This window comes from Micropterus salmoides, unplaced genomic scaffold (genome assembly GCF_014851395.1).
Source record: "Micropterus salmoides isolate LMB-PRFRI ecotype aquatic unplaced genomic scaffold, ASM1485139v1 Ms_hic_scaffold_2580, whole genome shotgun sequence".
NCBI classification, from domain to species: domain Eukaryota; kingdom Metazoa; phylum Chordata; class Actinopteri; order Centrarchiformes; family Centrarchidae; genus Micropterus; species Micropterus salmoides.
In genome coordinates, this window is record NW_024041796.1 from 16,405 (window position 1) to 31,114 (window position 14,710).

At 41.5% G+C, this 14,710-nt stretch overlaps 1 protein-coding gene across 2 annotated transcripts; it reads right to left on the reverse strand.

Annotated features, from left to right (window-relative positions):
- Positions 1 to 1,826: 1,826 nt before the first annotated feature.
- LOC119919154 (WD repeat-containing protein 89-like) lies at positions 1,827 to 6,434 on the reverse strand. Of its 2 annotated transcripts, none has more exons than XM_038739625.1 (2): positions 6,246 to 6,434; positions 1,827 to 5,631 (listed from the first exon to the last, which is right to left on the reverse strand). In XM_038739625.1, exon 2 carries the CDS (start codon positions 5,614 to 5,616, stop codon positions 4,456 to 4,458), a length of 1,161 nt encoding a protein of 386 aa, XP_038595553.1. In that variant the 5' UTR covers positions 5,617 to 5,631; positions 6,246 to 6,434; the 3' UTR covers positions 1,827 to 4,455. The 2 variants fall into 2 exon arrangements, with proteins under 2 accessions (XP_038595553.1, XP_038595552.1); XM_038739624.1 differs by having other exon boundaries at positions 6,242 to 6,434.
- Positions 6,435 to 14,710: the final 8,276 nt, after the last annotated feature.

Genomic DNA, 14,710 nt, shown 5'->3' on the forward strand with positions numbered 1-14,710 from the left:
GTTCTTGGGTTTAAAAAACACAGGGATGTTATGTTTGTTAAAAATCCTCCTGAGTTTCTCTGATACTCCAGACACGTATGGAATCACAATGTTGTTGCGTTTGACCTTCTTTTCCTCCCCTGTAGTTTTGTTCTTCTTGGATTTTGTGGCTGTCTTCACAAAGTCCATTTAGGGTCTCCACAGGCTTTGTTTGAGGACCACCAGGTGCACATTTTAGACAGAGAAGATGGATGGTTTGAAAGAGGTGTCAAGGAAGCATCTACACCAGGGTGGAGAAGCCGTCATTGAACAGGGGAGGGGGTCTACGCCACCACTTATCCCCCACTTACAATGCTGTCCTTTCATCACTTCCCAGGAAACTCAACAAACGTAACCTATTGGCCTCAGGTGAAGATGCCAACGATGGTCGTTCAGTCTCGGCCACAGGTAGTCTTAACGACCGTAACGACTGTCGTCACAGCAACAAGGAACACTAACGAACCAGCGGTATCGATGACCCGGGCCAACGACCCCACTGAGGTTAAATAGCTGAGTTTCCCTGCCAGTCAGTCAGAACTGAAGATGAAGGACGAAACGTCTTCTAGTATCTTCAACCAAGTCCAGTTGCCCTTCATTTTGACCTTCGTTGGAAAAATATAATATAGTTTAGTTGGGGTTTTTTTCTCCATCAAATTAATGTCAGCAACAAGACTGACGTTACGGTAACAGATTTGACCAGATTAACAGGGATGACAGGACACACGTTATACTTCCCATCATTTTCTACACACTACTGTGAAGTTTTACCTCTGATTGTACATACTATTGTTTTGCATTTGATTGGTATTATATTAGTGAACATTTCTTAGAGGTCTTTTGAGTTTTTGGTCAGTTCCATGCAGGCATTACAGTGTGTTTTGGAAGACAAATGACTTATTGAGACTGATTATTTTCATTTTGGACTAAATTGGTTTCAATATGTTTATTGAAACCTATTGAGCCTTTTTTATAATGTATATAAGTGATACTTTTAGGATATAATCTGACCAACTGCCTCAGGATATACAAACCTGGATGCAAACCAACTTTGTTCATCATCGGCCCCAAATCCCTCACAATGAACAGCAACAGCTTCAGACTCTCCATCAACAACTCTACCCTGTCTCCATCCCCGCATATCTGCAACCTCAGAGTCGTCTTTGGCAGCAACCTCACTTGTGAACTTCACTTTAACCATATCACTAGGACTGACGTCTTCCACCTCAAAAACATCGCCCGTCTCTGCCCATCACTCACCTTCTCTGCTGCTGAAACCCTGATCCACGCCTTCATTACATCCCGAATCGACTACTGCAGTAGCATCCTCTATGGTTCATCTGCCAAAGCCCTAAACAAACTTCAATGCATCCAAAACTCTCCAAAACTCCAAAAGCGCCTCCTCAACCACACCACCCCCTTCCCGAATCTTCACTGCCTCCGTTTCCCAAAGCAGTCAGTAGAAAATCCTCCTCCTCACACACAAAGCCCTCTATAACCAGGCCCCTTCCAACCTCACTGACCTGCTCCACCACCACAAGAGCCCCTCCTTGCACTGCACCTAATGGCATACTACTAAAATGTATTATAGTGTATTATAGGTGGAGATACATGAACATTTTCTATACTGTTGGACGGTTAAACTTATTATCCTATTCATCATAATGTGCAAAGTAACTAGTAACTATAGACGCCAAATACCTAGCGGAGTAAAAAGTACAATATTTCTCTCTGACATATTGTGAAGTATAAAGTAGCGTAAAACTATTCAAGTTATATGAAAAACAAAATACCTCAGAGATGTACTTAAGTACAGTAATAATAATAATCTTTATTTACAGAGCGCTTTCCAAAAATCTGTGTCACAAAGTGCTTTCACAACGGCAGAAAATGCAAAAACAAGTTTGAATTTAAAGCAGATAAACAAGAAACAGATGAAAACAAGGACTGATTTTTAATAAGGAATAAAAATACAGTTCAAAGAAAAGAAACATATAGTCAACTAAAATCAGGAAAGAATTTTCTATAAAACGATGTTTTAAGAAGGGAATAAATGGAATTCCCTGATTCAGCAGACCTGCTTTCTTCAGGCAGGCTGTTCCAGAGTACTTGCATAAACTTCAGCAGCCTTAATAATCCAAACCTCCATTCTAAAAACTCTCACTTAAAATTACAGACCTTCTTCTCAACTCTGGCGGCGTCAAAGCTTCACCTGGTACACAATATTATATCACTACTTTACATTTTCATCTACGTGTAATTTAAATTGGAGGTAGCTTCGGCAAAGCTGTGACGTACGTTTACTCAAGTACTGTACTTAAGTACAATTTTACATAACTTGTATTTTACTTGAGTATTTCCAATTTCTGCTACTTTATCCTTTTACTTTAGATGAAGACAAAAACTTTGATCCCAGGGGAGGAAATCACAAACTACCGAGCAGATAAAGTCTGCACCTTCACCAACATGAATGCATCAACAATTATAATCCAGTTATAAATAATATTCTGAAATTGGCCACTCTATATAATGAGTAGTTTTACTTTTGGTATTTTGATTCTAATAATTTTGTACTTTTACTTCAGTAAATGATCTGAGTACTTCTTCCACCTCTGCAGAGCGGTCAGTAAAAACGTCAGTAAATAAAAACTCCATGAGGTCGCTGATTCACCACACTGAGAATCTTTAACGTCTCTCTCGTGAGCTCGGTGAACGGTCAGGATTTCTCCTGAGTCACACACGATCCCGCTGCGGCTCCGGTGACTTTCAGGATGTGATGCAGTAACAAGATCCAGCAGATTGAATCACATCAGCTTTAAAGCAACATTATGTGCTAATTTTATCTTAAAACAGCTTCAAAATCACTTTGCTGCTACACTGACTTGTAACAAGAGTGAACGGCGTCTCTGTCATTGCCACTCCGGCCCGGCCGCCTGGTACTGCTGCATTTACCCTTGTGCATTGGTGCCTGTGTTTCTGGGTTTCTACATTCCACTGTGTTGAGTTTCTTCTTCTTCGTTGGTGTAGTTTGCTACGAACAGTGGTGACTGAAACTGAGCGGATCATGTTGGAGTTGGAGCTGATCGATGTTGAACAGCAGTTAGAGAGAAGGCGAAAAACAGATTTCTATAAGCTGTGTGTTTCTTTAACGATTTACTTTCCTGATCAGAGAGGCTGCTGTCAGCTCATCCTGACCGATCCTGTCGGGAGAGTCAAATAATCAACGACCTGCCGCTGTACCGGGCGCGTAAACGCACACAGCGTCTTTCCCGCTATTAATCAGAAGGTTCATTTTTATGACAGACCCATCCGATCCGGGGACATAACTCTGCACCGCTAGAACCTGCCAATGCAGCACATCAGAATCTCAGTAACTCAAAAGTAGCGTAACGCATTACAATTCAGTTACAATTCCATATTGTAATATTACTAATTACTCTCAAATGACAGTAACTAGTAATCTATAATGTATTACATTGTGGAAGTAACTTGCCCAACACTGTTTATGAGCTGTTTGGAGAGGAAGCAGCCAGGGCAGGCAGGCTGCAGCAGCTTAAATAAGGCACCTTATATGGAATTTGCCAATGAATGCTCAGAGAGGAATCAGCTGAGCTATCAGTTGAGCGTGACTTGTTACCTGCCTGAACTAACGCTTGATTTGGTAAAAATCTTGATTTAAAAATGAAAATCTCAGAGAAACCTCAGCAGTACAGTACGTTTAGATTCACAGTGGCCCGTTTCTTCAGGTAGCGTACTGATTTGTACCAACAGGAGAGTACGCAGGACGTGGTCGTCAGTCAAACTGCCACTGGCACTTATATTTCACAAAGAGAAAACTAAATCTTTTTCCAAATATGTTAAGTTTTTGTTTTGTTTTCTGAGATCTTCCTGGAGCTGCCCTGCGTAGTTTTATTTGTGTTCATTGCCTGAAAAAAATAAAATGAGCTCATTCAAAACTCAAATGGTTTAATCTGACTCTGAGTGTATTTAAGCTTCACTTTTCCAGCATCAACGTACCTCATACCTGCTTAGAACTGTGGTGCAGGATTGAGACAAGTTCACTAATGTTCGGTCTGAATCTGGATATCTGTGCAGGCGTTAATGCACGGAGAACCCACTGCAGTCGGGATGCGATGGGATGCACCAGGCTACACCAATAAGGCAGCTCTACCTAACTCATTTGCACATTGACATCTGATCACAGTGTGGGCAGAACTGAGATAAAATGATGACTTATTAACACCTGGTGTGAAAGCAAAGGCCAGTGGATCAAATGTCTCTATTCAAATAAAGAATCCAGACCACATGTTAACACCAGGTGTGAAGGATTTCCTCTCCTGGGGGGCTGTGTACACACGATATTCTTTATGTACAGAACAGTTTAGAGGAAACTTCCAGTTGAAATGTGATTTCTCTCAGAATGTAAAATGTCAGTATGAGTCAGTATTTTGATTCAGTTTCTCGGCTCTGCTGCTTCTTTTCTCTCTGGTAGCCGTGCTTTTTATGCGGCCTGGATTTGAGTCTCAAAGCTGATTCGCTCTTCATGGTCTCCCTTTTCCCCGTCGCGAGCTCCTCCCCTCCTGGTTTCCACAGTAACAGCTGAGCGTCCTCTCCCCCGGTGATCAGAGCCTCCCCCGCTGCGTCCCACAGAAAGCAGCGCACCGTGGAGGCGTGGCCGCCCACGAGGCTCCTCAGCAGACGAAGCCCCCCGCCGTCACACTCCATCAGGTGGAGATCCCCGCTGTTCTTCCCTCCGACCACCAGCAGCTTCTGGGCCTCCTCCAGCCACCGCCCCCCACCCAGGTAATCCACGCCTCCGCCGTCACCCAGCAGAGTCACGCTGCGAGCGTCAGAGGTGCTGAAAACGGTAAGAGGCTCCTCTGTGTCCAGCTGACCCAGATCCCACAGGTGCAGCCCCTCGTCGTGGCTGAGGCACAGCAGCTGGGTGTAATCTGCTCCAGACCAGCACACCGAGCCGGCAGACGAGTCGCTGTTACAGGTGGCCAGCAGCGCGTCCTCCTCCGCCCCCCGGCTCAGGTCAAAAACATTAACAAGGCCGTCAGTGGAGCTGGACGCCAGGCGGTCTTTGTCTCGAGGGTGGAAGCGCACCTGAGTGATGTCGTCACTGTGCGACTCAGAATACACCCCGAGAAGCCCGCCACCCGGTTTCCTGACGTCCCAGAACACCAGGAAGCTGTCTTCATCGTTCACCTGCTCGGTGCCGGCGCACAGGAGCGAGTCGCTGCAGCTCAGGTCGACGCTACAGTAGCCGTGTGACGGATCGCTTTTAAACAGCTGGGCTGCCTCTGACCCGGGGCGGCGGACGTCCCACCCCCGGACTGTCCCATCAGCAGAACCAGAGTAGAGGAGGTCAGGGGAGGTGTGGGAGAAAACAACCCCACAGAGCGGCCCTCTGTGGCCCCGATACTCTCCCAGCAGGTTCAGAGTGTCCTTGTTGTGAAGGTGGACGGTGAAGTTGGAGCAGGACACGGCCAGCAGCCCGCTCGGCTGCAGGGTGAGGTCCAGCAGGTAGGTGGGTTCCTCCGGGCGAGACCGCAGAGCGATGGACAGACCGTTGAGCTTCTCCTCCAAACCCTCCATGGCGGGATAATTACACTAAACAGGAAGAAGAAAAAATATCACAAATTTAAAGCTGCATTTCAGAAGCAAAGAAGCTTCTTGTTGCATTTAAACAACTTAAGACTCTTCTCCAGCAAGACTCCATTCAAAATCCTAAAGCTTTTTTGTTTCCTTGCTTATTGGTCATGGTTTTGTGCACATTAGGAGACAACTTTTGATGTTTTATGAATCAATAGAAACCATTTTGCAATTCGGCATGAAGTCAGTACAATAATTAATGATAATTCAAGTAAGTTATAATTTCCACTATTTGGCTCGTTATTCCCACCGTCTTCTTCCACCGAAAATGTAATGCAATGTAGGAATTTATCAGTGTCGTTTGGTGGATGTGACCGGTGCCGAATTAGGCATAGTAGCATGTCAATTTGTAAAATGTTCAAAGTCATTTTAAATGTGATATTCATATTTGCCATTACACGAATAAACATAAAACATACAATCTTTTCAGTGGAGTCTGGTGTGGGCTTTTTTTGCCTTTGAAAGATTTGAGCAGGAATCGGGTCACAATCACCATTTAAATCAGTCCCTGTGCTCGCGCGTTATGTGATCTTGTTCATGTGTTATGTGTTGTTATTTTCAACCTTACCTACTTGCTAGAAATTTCCACAAATTAGGGGAAAACATCCGGTAACTTTGTAGGACTACTTGGACGCGTCTGTCGCCAACAAAACGGACGATAACCACTAAAAACTATTTCAACATTTATGTTGATCAGAAAACTCGCAAAAGCACAGAAAATATCACCAGACCACTTCGGCTCAAAACACGCATGGAGTACATACACTGTGTCACAATATTTACAGCCGGGTCGAAACGTCCCATACATAAATGGTTCCGCTTTAGCGAATAGAAATCCTCCTCAACTTTGAAAATAATAATACCTCGATTAAATGAGAATTTCAAAGTATATTACAAAAATAGTGACTTTGTTTTCATCTGAGTTCAAACTAATGAAAGGAGAATTCATATCATTTGTACACTGGGTTGATCTTATTCTGTTTTTGCTTTAATAATTTTGTTTACTTCACTGTAAAGGGATTTACATGTTCAAATACTCTTATATTAAATGTCCTATGTAGAGCTACATACATATATGTGCAGTATATTTGGCACATATCAAAAGAAAACTGAACAGTCAACACAAGGGACATGGATAGTAGAATTTAAATTATTTTAAAACTCTTTAAGATGTCTTGATAGTATAAATACATGTATAATATATTACAAATATTGAATTTAAACCAGATTGATTTTTTTTTACCACGAAAAACATCTAAAAAAGCATTTGCACCATCATGGGAAACTAAAACTCTCCACTATGATCAGATGAATAAAAAACATAGCTCAGTCAATCCATAACAAGTCAAGCCTTTTTTTTTTTAACATCAACAGCAAATGCAAAAATCCTTTACTATAAAATAAACTGATGCCATCTGGGCCAAACTTTAGTATTAGTATTATTTATTAGTAATAAATATAAATCTTTCAGTGTATTTAATTATCAGGTGTGAGTCCTCAGTTGTCCAGCAGGTGGGAGCAGCTCTCTAAGTGAAGCTGACCCAGATCTGAAGTGGCACAGAAACAAATGAATAAATCCTCAGTCTGGACCTGTGGAGGCTTTTACTGTCGTTTCAGGTTTAGAGAAGACACCAGAGAAAAGAGACTTCATTATGGGTCCCTTAGCTATGACTCATACACTGATGTTGTAGGCACACTGTCCTATTTTCTTTGGAGTTAAAGATAATTAAACGTGTAAATTCTCAATGAGCCGCAGAGACCCACAAAATTGCAGTAATAGTCCTTATTGCTTTTTTTAATGCTGACAGTGAATAATAATGTCTGAGCCTGGAAACCCAAAGAGGTGAGGAGGTGGAATCAGTGTGTTCATGTGTGGTAAGTCAGTCCTTAAACAGCCAACAGCCTTTTACAGCTTCACACAGACAAGACTGGGGTAGTTATTGTTGCCTCCGACTGCAGAGCTCCCGTGATCGCTTTTGTTTTATTGTTGTCTCTTATTATATATGTGACTTTATTATTTTACTCTTGTAAAGCACTTTGTGACTTTATTCTGTGACAGGTTCTTTATTAAATAAACTTTACTTACTTAAAGGTTTTAGTGGCATCTAGTGGTGTAATTAGTATTTTAAGTATTTCAAATACAAGCTCTTACAAGTGTTTTGTTACAAACTTCATCTTCATTTCTTTCTGCCCAGCAAAATACAAATTACAAAATACTTTTACATTTACTTGAAATAGCCTACTGCCCATCTGGGACACGTGTGTGTTAACTGAGCTGTTTGTGCAGTTTCTTCACCACGAATAGCCGATAGCCTGTGTATACATTAAACTGCAGCTATCTATCTGTGTGCAATATCAAACTGTCTCTCTGTAAGTTCATGAACTGAAGTCATAATCCCTCAGGAGGGAGGGAGCACATTTAAAATGTGCCTTCACCTTCTTTAACCTGCCAAGGGTGAATTCATATCTGTGGACAAAGGCGGGAAAACGGAGTCAGAGCAGTATGTGGAGAGCGAAGCAGGAAAGGAAGAAGTGATGCCAGACGAAAGCTCCAGATGTGAAGCATCGTGATGGGATGATAGCGGTGACCCGAACGGACGGGATCTTCAGAGATTCGCACGAGGTTGGAAAGTTTGTCAGAGGAAAACTTGGAGTGTGGTCGATTAGCGGGTGGATTGTGATTATTGGGTGTGTGTCAAGGCGACAGAAAGATAAAGCTTTGAGGATCGATGAGTATGAAGATCACAGCAGTTTCAAGTGCTTTCCAATCTGTTCAGAGATCAAGAGAAAAGGAGTGATAAGTACCGCTGCCAGAGGAGGACGAGGCATTTTGAAATATTGAAGATGTTTGTGAAGCGAGAAGACTGACGGGGGGGAGAGGGAGGAAAGTAATACCTTTGACCTTTGCCAGGAAGAATATATTTAGATTTATGTTACAGGGTGAGGCCGTATGAAAGAGCTTCCCTGAGGGAATGCGGAGAGGAGACAGAAGATGTGGGATGAAAAGCTGTAAATGAGAGGAGTGTGAAGAAGAGCAGGAGCAAGTAAAGTGCCTACACTGCGCGGGAAAGCATCATGTGGGGTCCGAGACGACTAAAAGAAATTAAAGTGAGTAAAATCAGAGTGGAATGTGCTGAAGCTACCAAGAGGACGGAAAGAAAGGAGGAACGAGTGGAAAAGAAACAGGAGCCAAAAAGGAATGGAGAGGATCAGAATATGATCTGCGTGGACAAGAAGCCATTTCTGGCATTTATTGCCATGGTGGTAAATTGTGCCGTTGAAATAAACAGAAAGTCAGAGAGGATGCTGCGAGCAGATTCTTGGACACTGTGGAGGAGAAGAGATGGGTTTACACCAACTCACACAACTGAGACATAAAACTGACAAATGTATTGAATGGGAGTCCTTTGGGTGGTCACTGTAAATAGTTTGCACTGGGAAAACTATTTAATACAGTAAAGTACAGGCGGTAATGCAACAATTTAGATGCCAACAGCCATAAAACCTCAAATAAGAAGAATTCCTATCTGTTTGCACCCTCTCCCGTCTTTGCATTGACTTTACGTGTAATTGCACCTCCAGTACCTGCTTCACATTAAGTCTTAAAACAGAAACCTACATCTGCCTTTGCTCCCAAGCAAAGATAGTCTTTATTTGCACAACCACAAGAGGTCACTGGTCAGGAAAGCGGGAATGTTGGTCTATTGAGAAAAGATTTCAAAGATTATCTAAAAGGTGAAACCAAAGACACTGATGAAGATTAAATCTCAGCCTCAGCGGCAGCAGGTGTCTTCAGTCCGGCCTGTGTGACTCAGTCATTTCCAATAAAACATACACAGATATTTAACCACAGTCCTTTCTGCTGTCTCGCCACCGGGCAGAAGAAGAAAACAAAGAGAAATGTCTTTAATATTCAGGCCAGCAGCAGCTGCAGTCTGTCTCCTGGGCTGCAGCCGGGCAGCTTTGGCAGAGCGACGTGGAAAACTGGTCGTCCTGTGACACGCCACATCACCGTCTGCGGACGAAGAGCAGCTCTGCAGAGGGAGAAACAAAAACACTGAAGAGAAGCCATTAAAAACCCCTTGTGGGTTTATTCAAACACGATTAGTCAGAGGAGCTGCTCACATGTGCTCTGTCACACATTAGAGGAGGGCAACAACATTTTATTTAAGCCCAGAGTCGCCCAAAGACTGTAAATAACCCGCCTGAGGAGCTCAGCGTGGGCAGAGAAAATAACAAATAAAAAAGCTCCTGAACTTTGAAGTAACGTCTGTGATGATTTTTACCAGACTGTTTCTTTTGACGTCTGAAATAGTTGATAAGTTTTCCTGTTTGATGCAGCTGCAGTTTGGTCACACATGGTTTAGAGGTCTGTCAGTTCTCCCATCATGCCAAAGTGTAACACCTGACTGACTAACAGGGATACGTATGAGTTTAAAGATAAAGTCCACAGATTATAAGATATATTTTAGCCAACAAATAGGTACTAAGGTTTGACCCTTTGTTAGCTATAGCTAACTCAGCTGAGGTCTCTAACAGAAGCAAAAATAATAAAATTAATATATAATTGTACAATTTAATTACACCGCTCACAAAAATTGAGGGAACACTTAAATCCAACGTCAGATTTCGATGAACAAAATAGTTCCAAGTTCAAAATCTTTCCTGCACTTTGTATTATTTATTGAGAACAAATGGAAACCAAAATCACAAAAAGATAAATGCAAACTCTTGGGCATCTTTTCTGGTCCTGCCCTGCGCTCACAAGGTTCTGGGACGACAATATCAGTTTGTGCGCTGCTGTTTATAATAGACAACTGGTCCCTGACTGTCTCTTAGTGATACTGGGCTGCTCCAAAGGTTCTTTAGCTCTTGGTATGTTTGGTATGGCCGTTGCAAAACGGAGTGAAGTCAGCTTCCCCTCCTTGCTTCAAGAGGTGGCTAAATTATATGGTTTCCTGTTTACACCTTGAAATAGTTCGGTTCTCCATTTCTGACTCCCAAGATAGTTTAAGAAGATCTGGGGCCCTTTCATAGAATTCATCAGGAAGGATAGATCATAAACTGGGACCTAAATGCTCGACACTGTTGTTAGTTATCCATACTGAGAGTCCCAGGAACCCAGGGCCCACTGCACCAGAGTAAGGTCTGACAGTGGTGGGAAGGTTACTTTGGAAATGCAAAAGGTTCCTGATTACAAGTTAGCCGCCACAAAATGTAATAGTAATGTAATGTAATAAATGTAATTATCTCAATTACTTTATCAAAGTAATGTAACTTAAAAGAGTGCAGAGTAGATAAAAACGTGTCAGGTGACCTCCCCAAACTCTGGAACCAACACCTAATGCACATTTTACATTTATGTTTGTGAAGTTTTTAGATTTGGAAGAGGTGAGATTGCTTAAGTCCGTCTGTGCACGTTCTTTTGCATAATTTCATAAGTGCTCAATAAGTGAAGATTAAACATCATATATGTTTAGTGTTTATGCAGAAACAGGATTAAGGAAACAAAAGAGACCAGTTATTTTATCATTTTAATTTAATTTATTTCTAACAGAAACTGAGCCTAAATCTGAATCATGAATCAAATCTGACAATAAAATCTGCAGATGTAATTTATATTTTTTGTGAAACCATATTAAAGAGGGCTCTATTGTTCCTGTGTGTCAGAGCAGGACGCGTCTGAACACCTGGAGCTGTTTTATGGTGAAAACAGGGAAATATTAAGGGTTTAACTTCAAAATGACAAATATGACAAAACAATAAAAAAAAAAATTAAGCTGTCAAACTGAACATTTCAAGTGATTGCAACTGTTTTAAACAATAAATCAATGAAGAACTCCTGAAATGGATCTGTAATTAAACTCTTTAACCTTTCAGATGAATCTCAGAGGGATTTTTGACAGTTTTTGACAGCGAAAAATCAGCGACAAGTTTTTCTCACAGAAAAAGTCAGTGAATGCAAACAAAACCAAAAGGTTAAAATAAAATGATTTTATATTTAGTTAACGTGGACATGCTTGTGATGTGCATGTTGCTGCTTTGACTGAAGGCAGATATTAACGAGCATCAGTGAGGGAAAAAAAACTACAATCTGGTTGGAAGAAAACTTAATTATCAACCAGAACATAAAGTACTTCATTTCTGGGAAACATTAACGCAGCTGCAAAGTGCAAAAGGCAACACGACAGGAGAGAACTAGAAGTCCGGACCAGAGTTTTCACATCAAAGATAAAATGCGACGGAGCTCCAGCTACACTCATCAACCGCTTGGTCAAAGTAAAGAAATAGTTTCATATTAAAAGACTAAGATTCAGTACTTTAAGAATAAACAGCCACATGGTCATGGAGCCCTTGGCCTCCAGGGGCCCCAGAGGTGCTGAAGATGTGACCTTTCTAAAGGTTGCTGTGGCTTCAGTTGTTTAAAAATAACTCTTTTTTCTAATTTTGTTTGTGAGTTAAGTCGCAAAGGGAGCTACAAAAATATTGATTACGACAAATCTGGCAGAAATATACAGTTTGATCCTCTCGAAAGACAAACTTTACTTTCTTTATTATACTTCTTTTCAACAAAGTTCTTACAAAGAGACAGTTTCACATGCTCATAATAAAGCCCGCGCTGGACTGTGTGCATCCCGGCGATTGGTCCACATCCAGGAAATGAAGAAATTCCTGCGCTTCTCATTCAGGGGAATCCATTTAATATTACACATTTCCTGACGGCTATTTCGGGAACAAAAAAAAAAAAACACACAAAAGGCGGCCTAGGGCTTCCGTACTTTACCAAAGTTTTACAATTTGGGAAATAAATCAACATATTTATGGGATTCTATCAGATGCAAAATTTGGGGATTCTACCAACTAAAAACAATTATAATCCTTTGATTTTAAGAATGTGTGTGATTATAACAAAATCTGAGATCCGATCAAATCTCAAATAAATCATGTTATGACAAAACAAATTTAGGATTGTACAAAAATTTGGGGATTCTACAACATAACTAAACTTTTGATCATAACAAAAACATTTGAAAAGATTATAACATGTAAACTTTAGGATTATCTAAAAAAAAAATATATATATTTTATATAGAGATTCTACAGAATTTGAGATCTCAAATTTTACTGATCCTGGGATTAAAACACATTTAACTGTGCAAATTTCTGGATGAAAATGTTTGGTATTTGTCAAATAACTTAATGGAATATTATTTGCACAACGTTTAATAGTGACTAACATTATGTCACTTCATTTTCCTGGAGACCCTAAAGCTAACCACTGTCCCAAAAATCTGCTTTGTCCCAAGTGAGGACACATCTTTTATTATCATCATCATCACTGTCGGGAAGTTTGGTTTAATCTCATTTATCAATCTCATTCCCAGGATGGCTCCTAGAGAGTAAACTTCCTGCTGCCGGGATGTAAATACCACAGCCGACACGTGTTTTAATACTCACAGCTTCTCCTGTTGGTCCCTGAAACACGACTTTGTGGGACAAAGTTAGTAGCAGGTCAAAAAATGAGCTTTGTGTCGGGAGGTTATACTCTTCATGTTAAATATCACAAGACATCAGTGTGTTTAAACTCCTCTACATCTCCAAAACTTTTCAGGACCTGGAAATGACCGTGTTTGGTCTTCAAGCTTCTTTGGACTATGCAGACGTATAGAAACATTTTAAGATGCATCTTAACTGATGGAAAAGTTTTTCATTCATACACATACTTTAGGTGTCGAAATGACTAGTTCGTACAAAAAGATTGTTAGTCATCCACGTGGTAGTTATCAAATCAAGTAGACTTTGTTAGGAGACTTGAAGACGTTTCGCCTCTCATCTTCACTTAAAGTATCTTCAAACAAGTTCAGTTGCCCTTGATTTGAACCTTCCTCAGATTGTAGGTACAAAGAGCTTTGAATCTGTGCAGTAGATGCGTCAGCCGGCAGCTGCAATGTATTACTTCGGGGCAATTGCGCCCGTCAAAATGGCGTCCGCAAAAAGTGCTTCTTTTTGCCACTGACAGGCTCAGACTGATATACCAGGATCCCTACGAGGGACTCCCGGGGCGAGTTCAGCACCGACAAGACGTAGCAAAACGTTTTTGCGCCTCGTCACCCTGTTGTGTGCGCTGCGTTTCCCTGCCTTTGTAACACCGCTGTGTTACTTGTCACAGCTGATTGGGTAACACCTGTGACACGACCACCAAACAGAAGAACACCTCCCTCGAAGCCCGTTGCGGAACGACGCAAGGAAACATGACGTTCAGCCCGAAAACTTTGCAAACCGGTGCAAAATGTTGAGACTGAACTTGCCCCCGGTGACACCCTTTGTTTTTGACAGGAAGCTTAAGTCTCGCTCTGAAATCTCGTGAAAGGCGACTTGTTCACGAGGGAGAGGTCAAAATGTGTGTTGTTGAATATCACAGGGGTTTAAACCAAACTCTCGATGTCTCAGTCGCCCAGGTCATTGTTATCCAAGAAGGTTAAAATCAAGGTCAACTCGACGGGTTGAAGATAATCAAAAAGGTTTTGCCAGCTGAAGTGGAGGTAGTGCAGCGAGAAACAGGAGAAGATGGAAGTATTTAAAGGATAATCTCTGTGTTTTTAAACCTGGGCCCTATTTTCACACATTTTGGTGATTAAATGTCAGATGGGAGACGAAACGTCTTCCTTGGATCCTCCAACACTCCGAGGACCTGAAAATGACTTCTCCTTACTACGCAGACATAAAGAAGCATTTTAAGAAGGAAAAGTATTTTATTTAATTACTCTATTGAAAATCAGTCAACAGTGGTGACATTTGAGACTACACAAACGTAACTCCACCACAAGATTCACAGAAGCTGTGTGTTTTTGTTGATGAATCAAAAAACCAAACAAAAAAGCACAACAGGGATAAACTTCCTGTTTCAGTGGTTCAGTGAGGAAACCAAGTTCAGACACAATTAACGCTGCAACAAACAGAAATATTTTAAGGGCACGTGGCGAGGCAAGGGGAAGTGAAACGAGCCGGGCAGCGGAGACGCCTCGTCCTGACCAAT

What these genes read in the sequence shown, in the direction of transcription:
- LOC119919154 (XM_038739625.1), bottom strand. Translation starts at nt 5,616, where the DNA reads ATGGAGGGTTTGGAGGAGAAGCTCAACGGTCTGTCCATCGCTCTGCGG.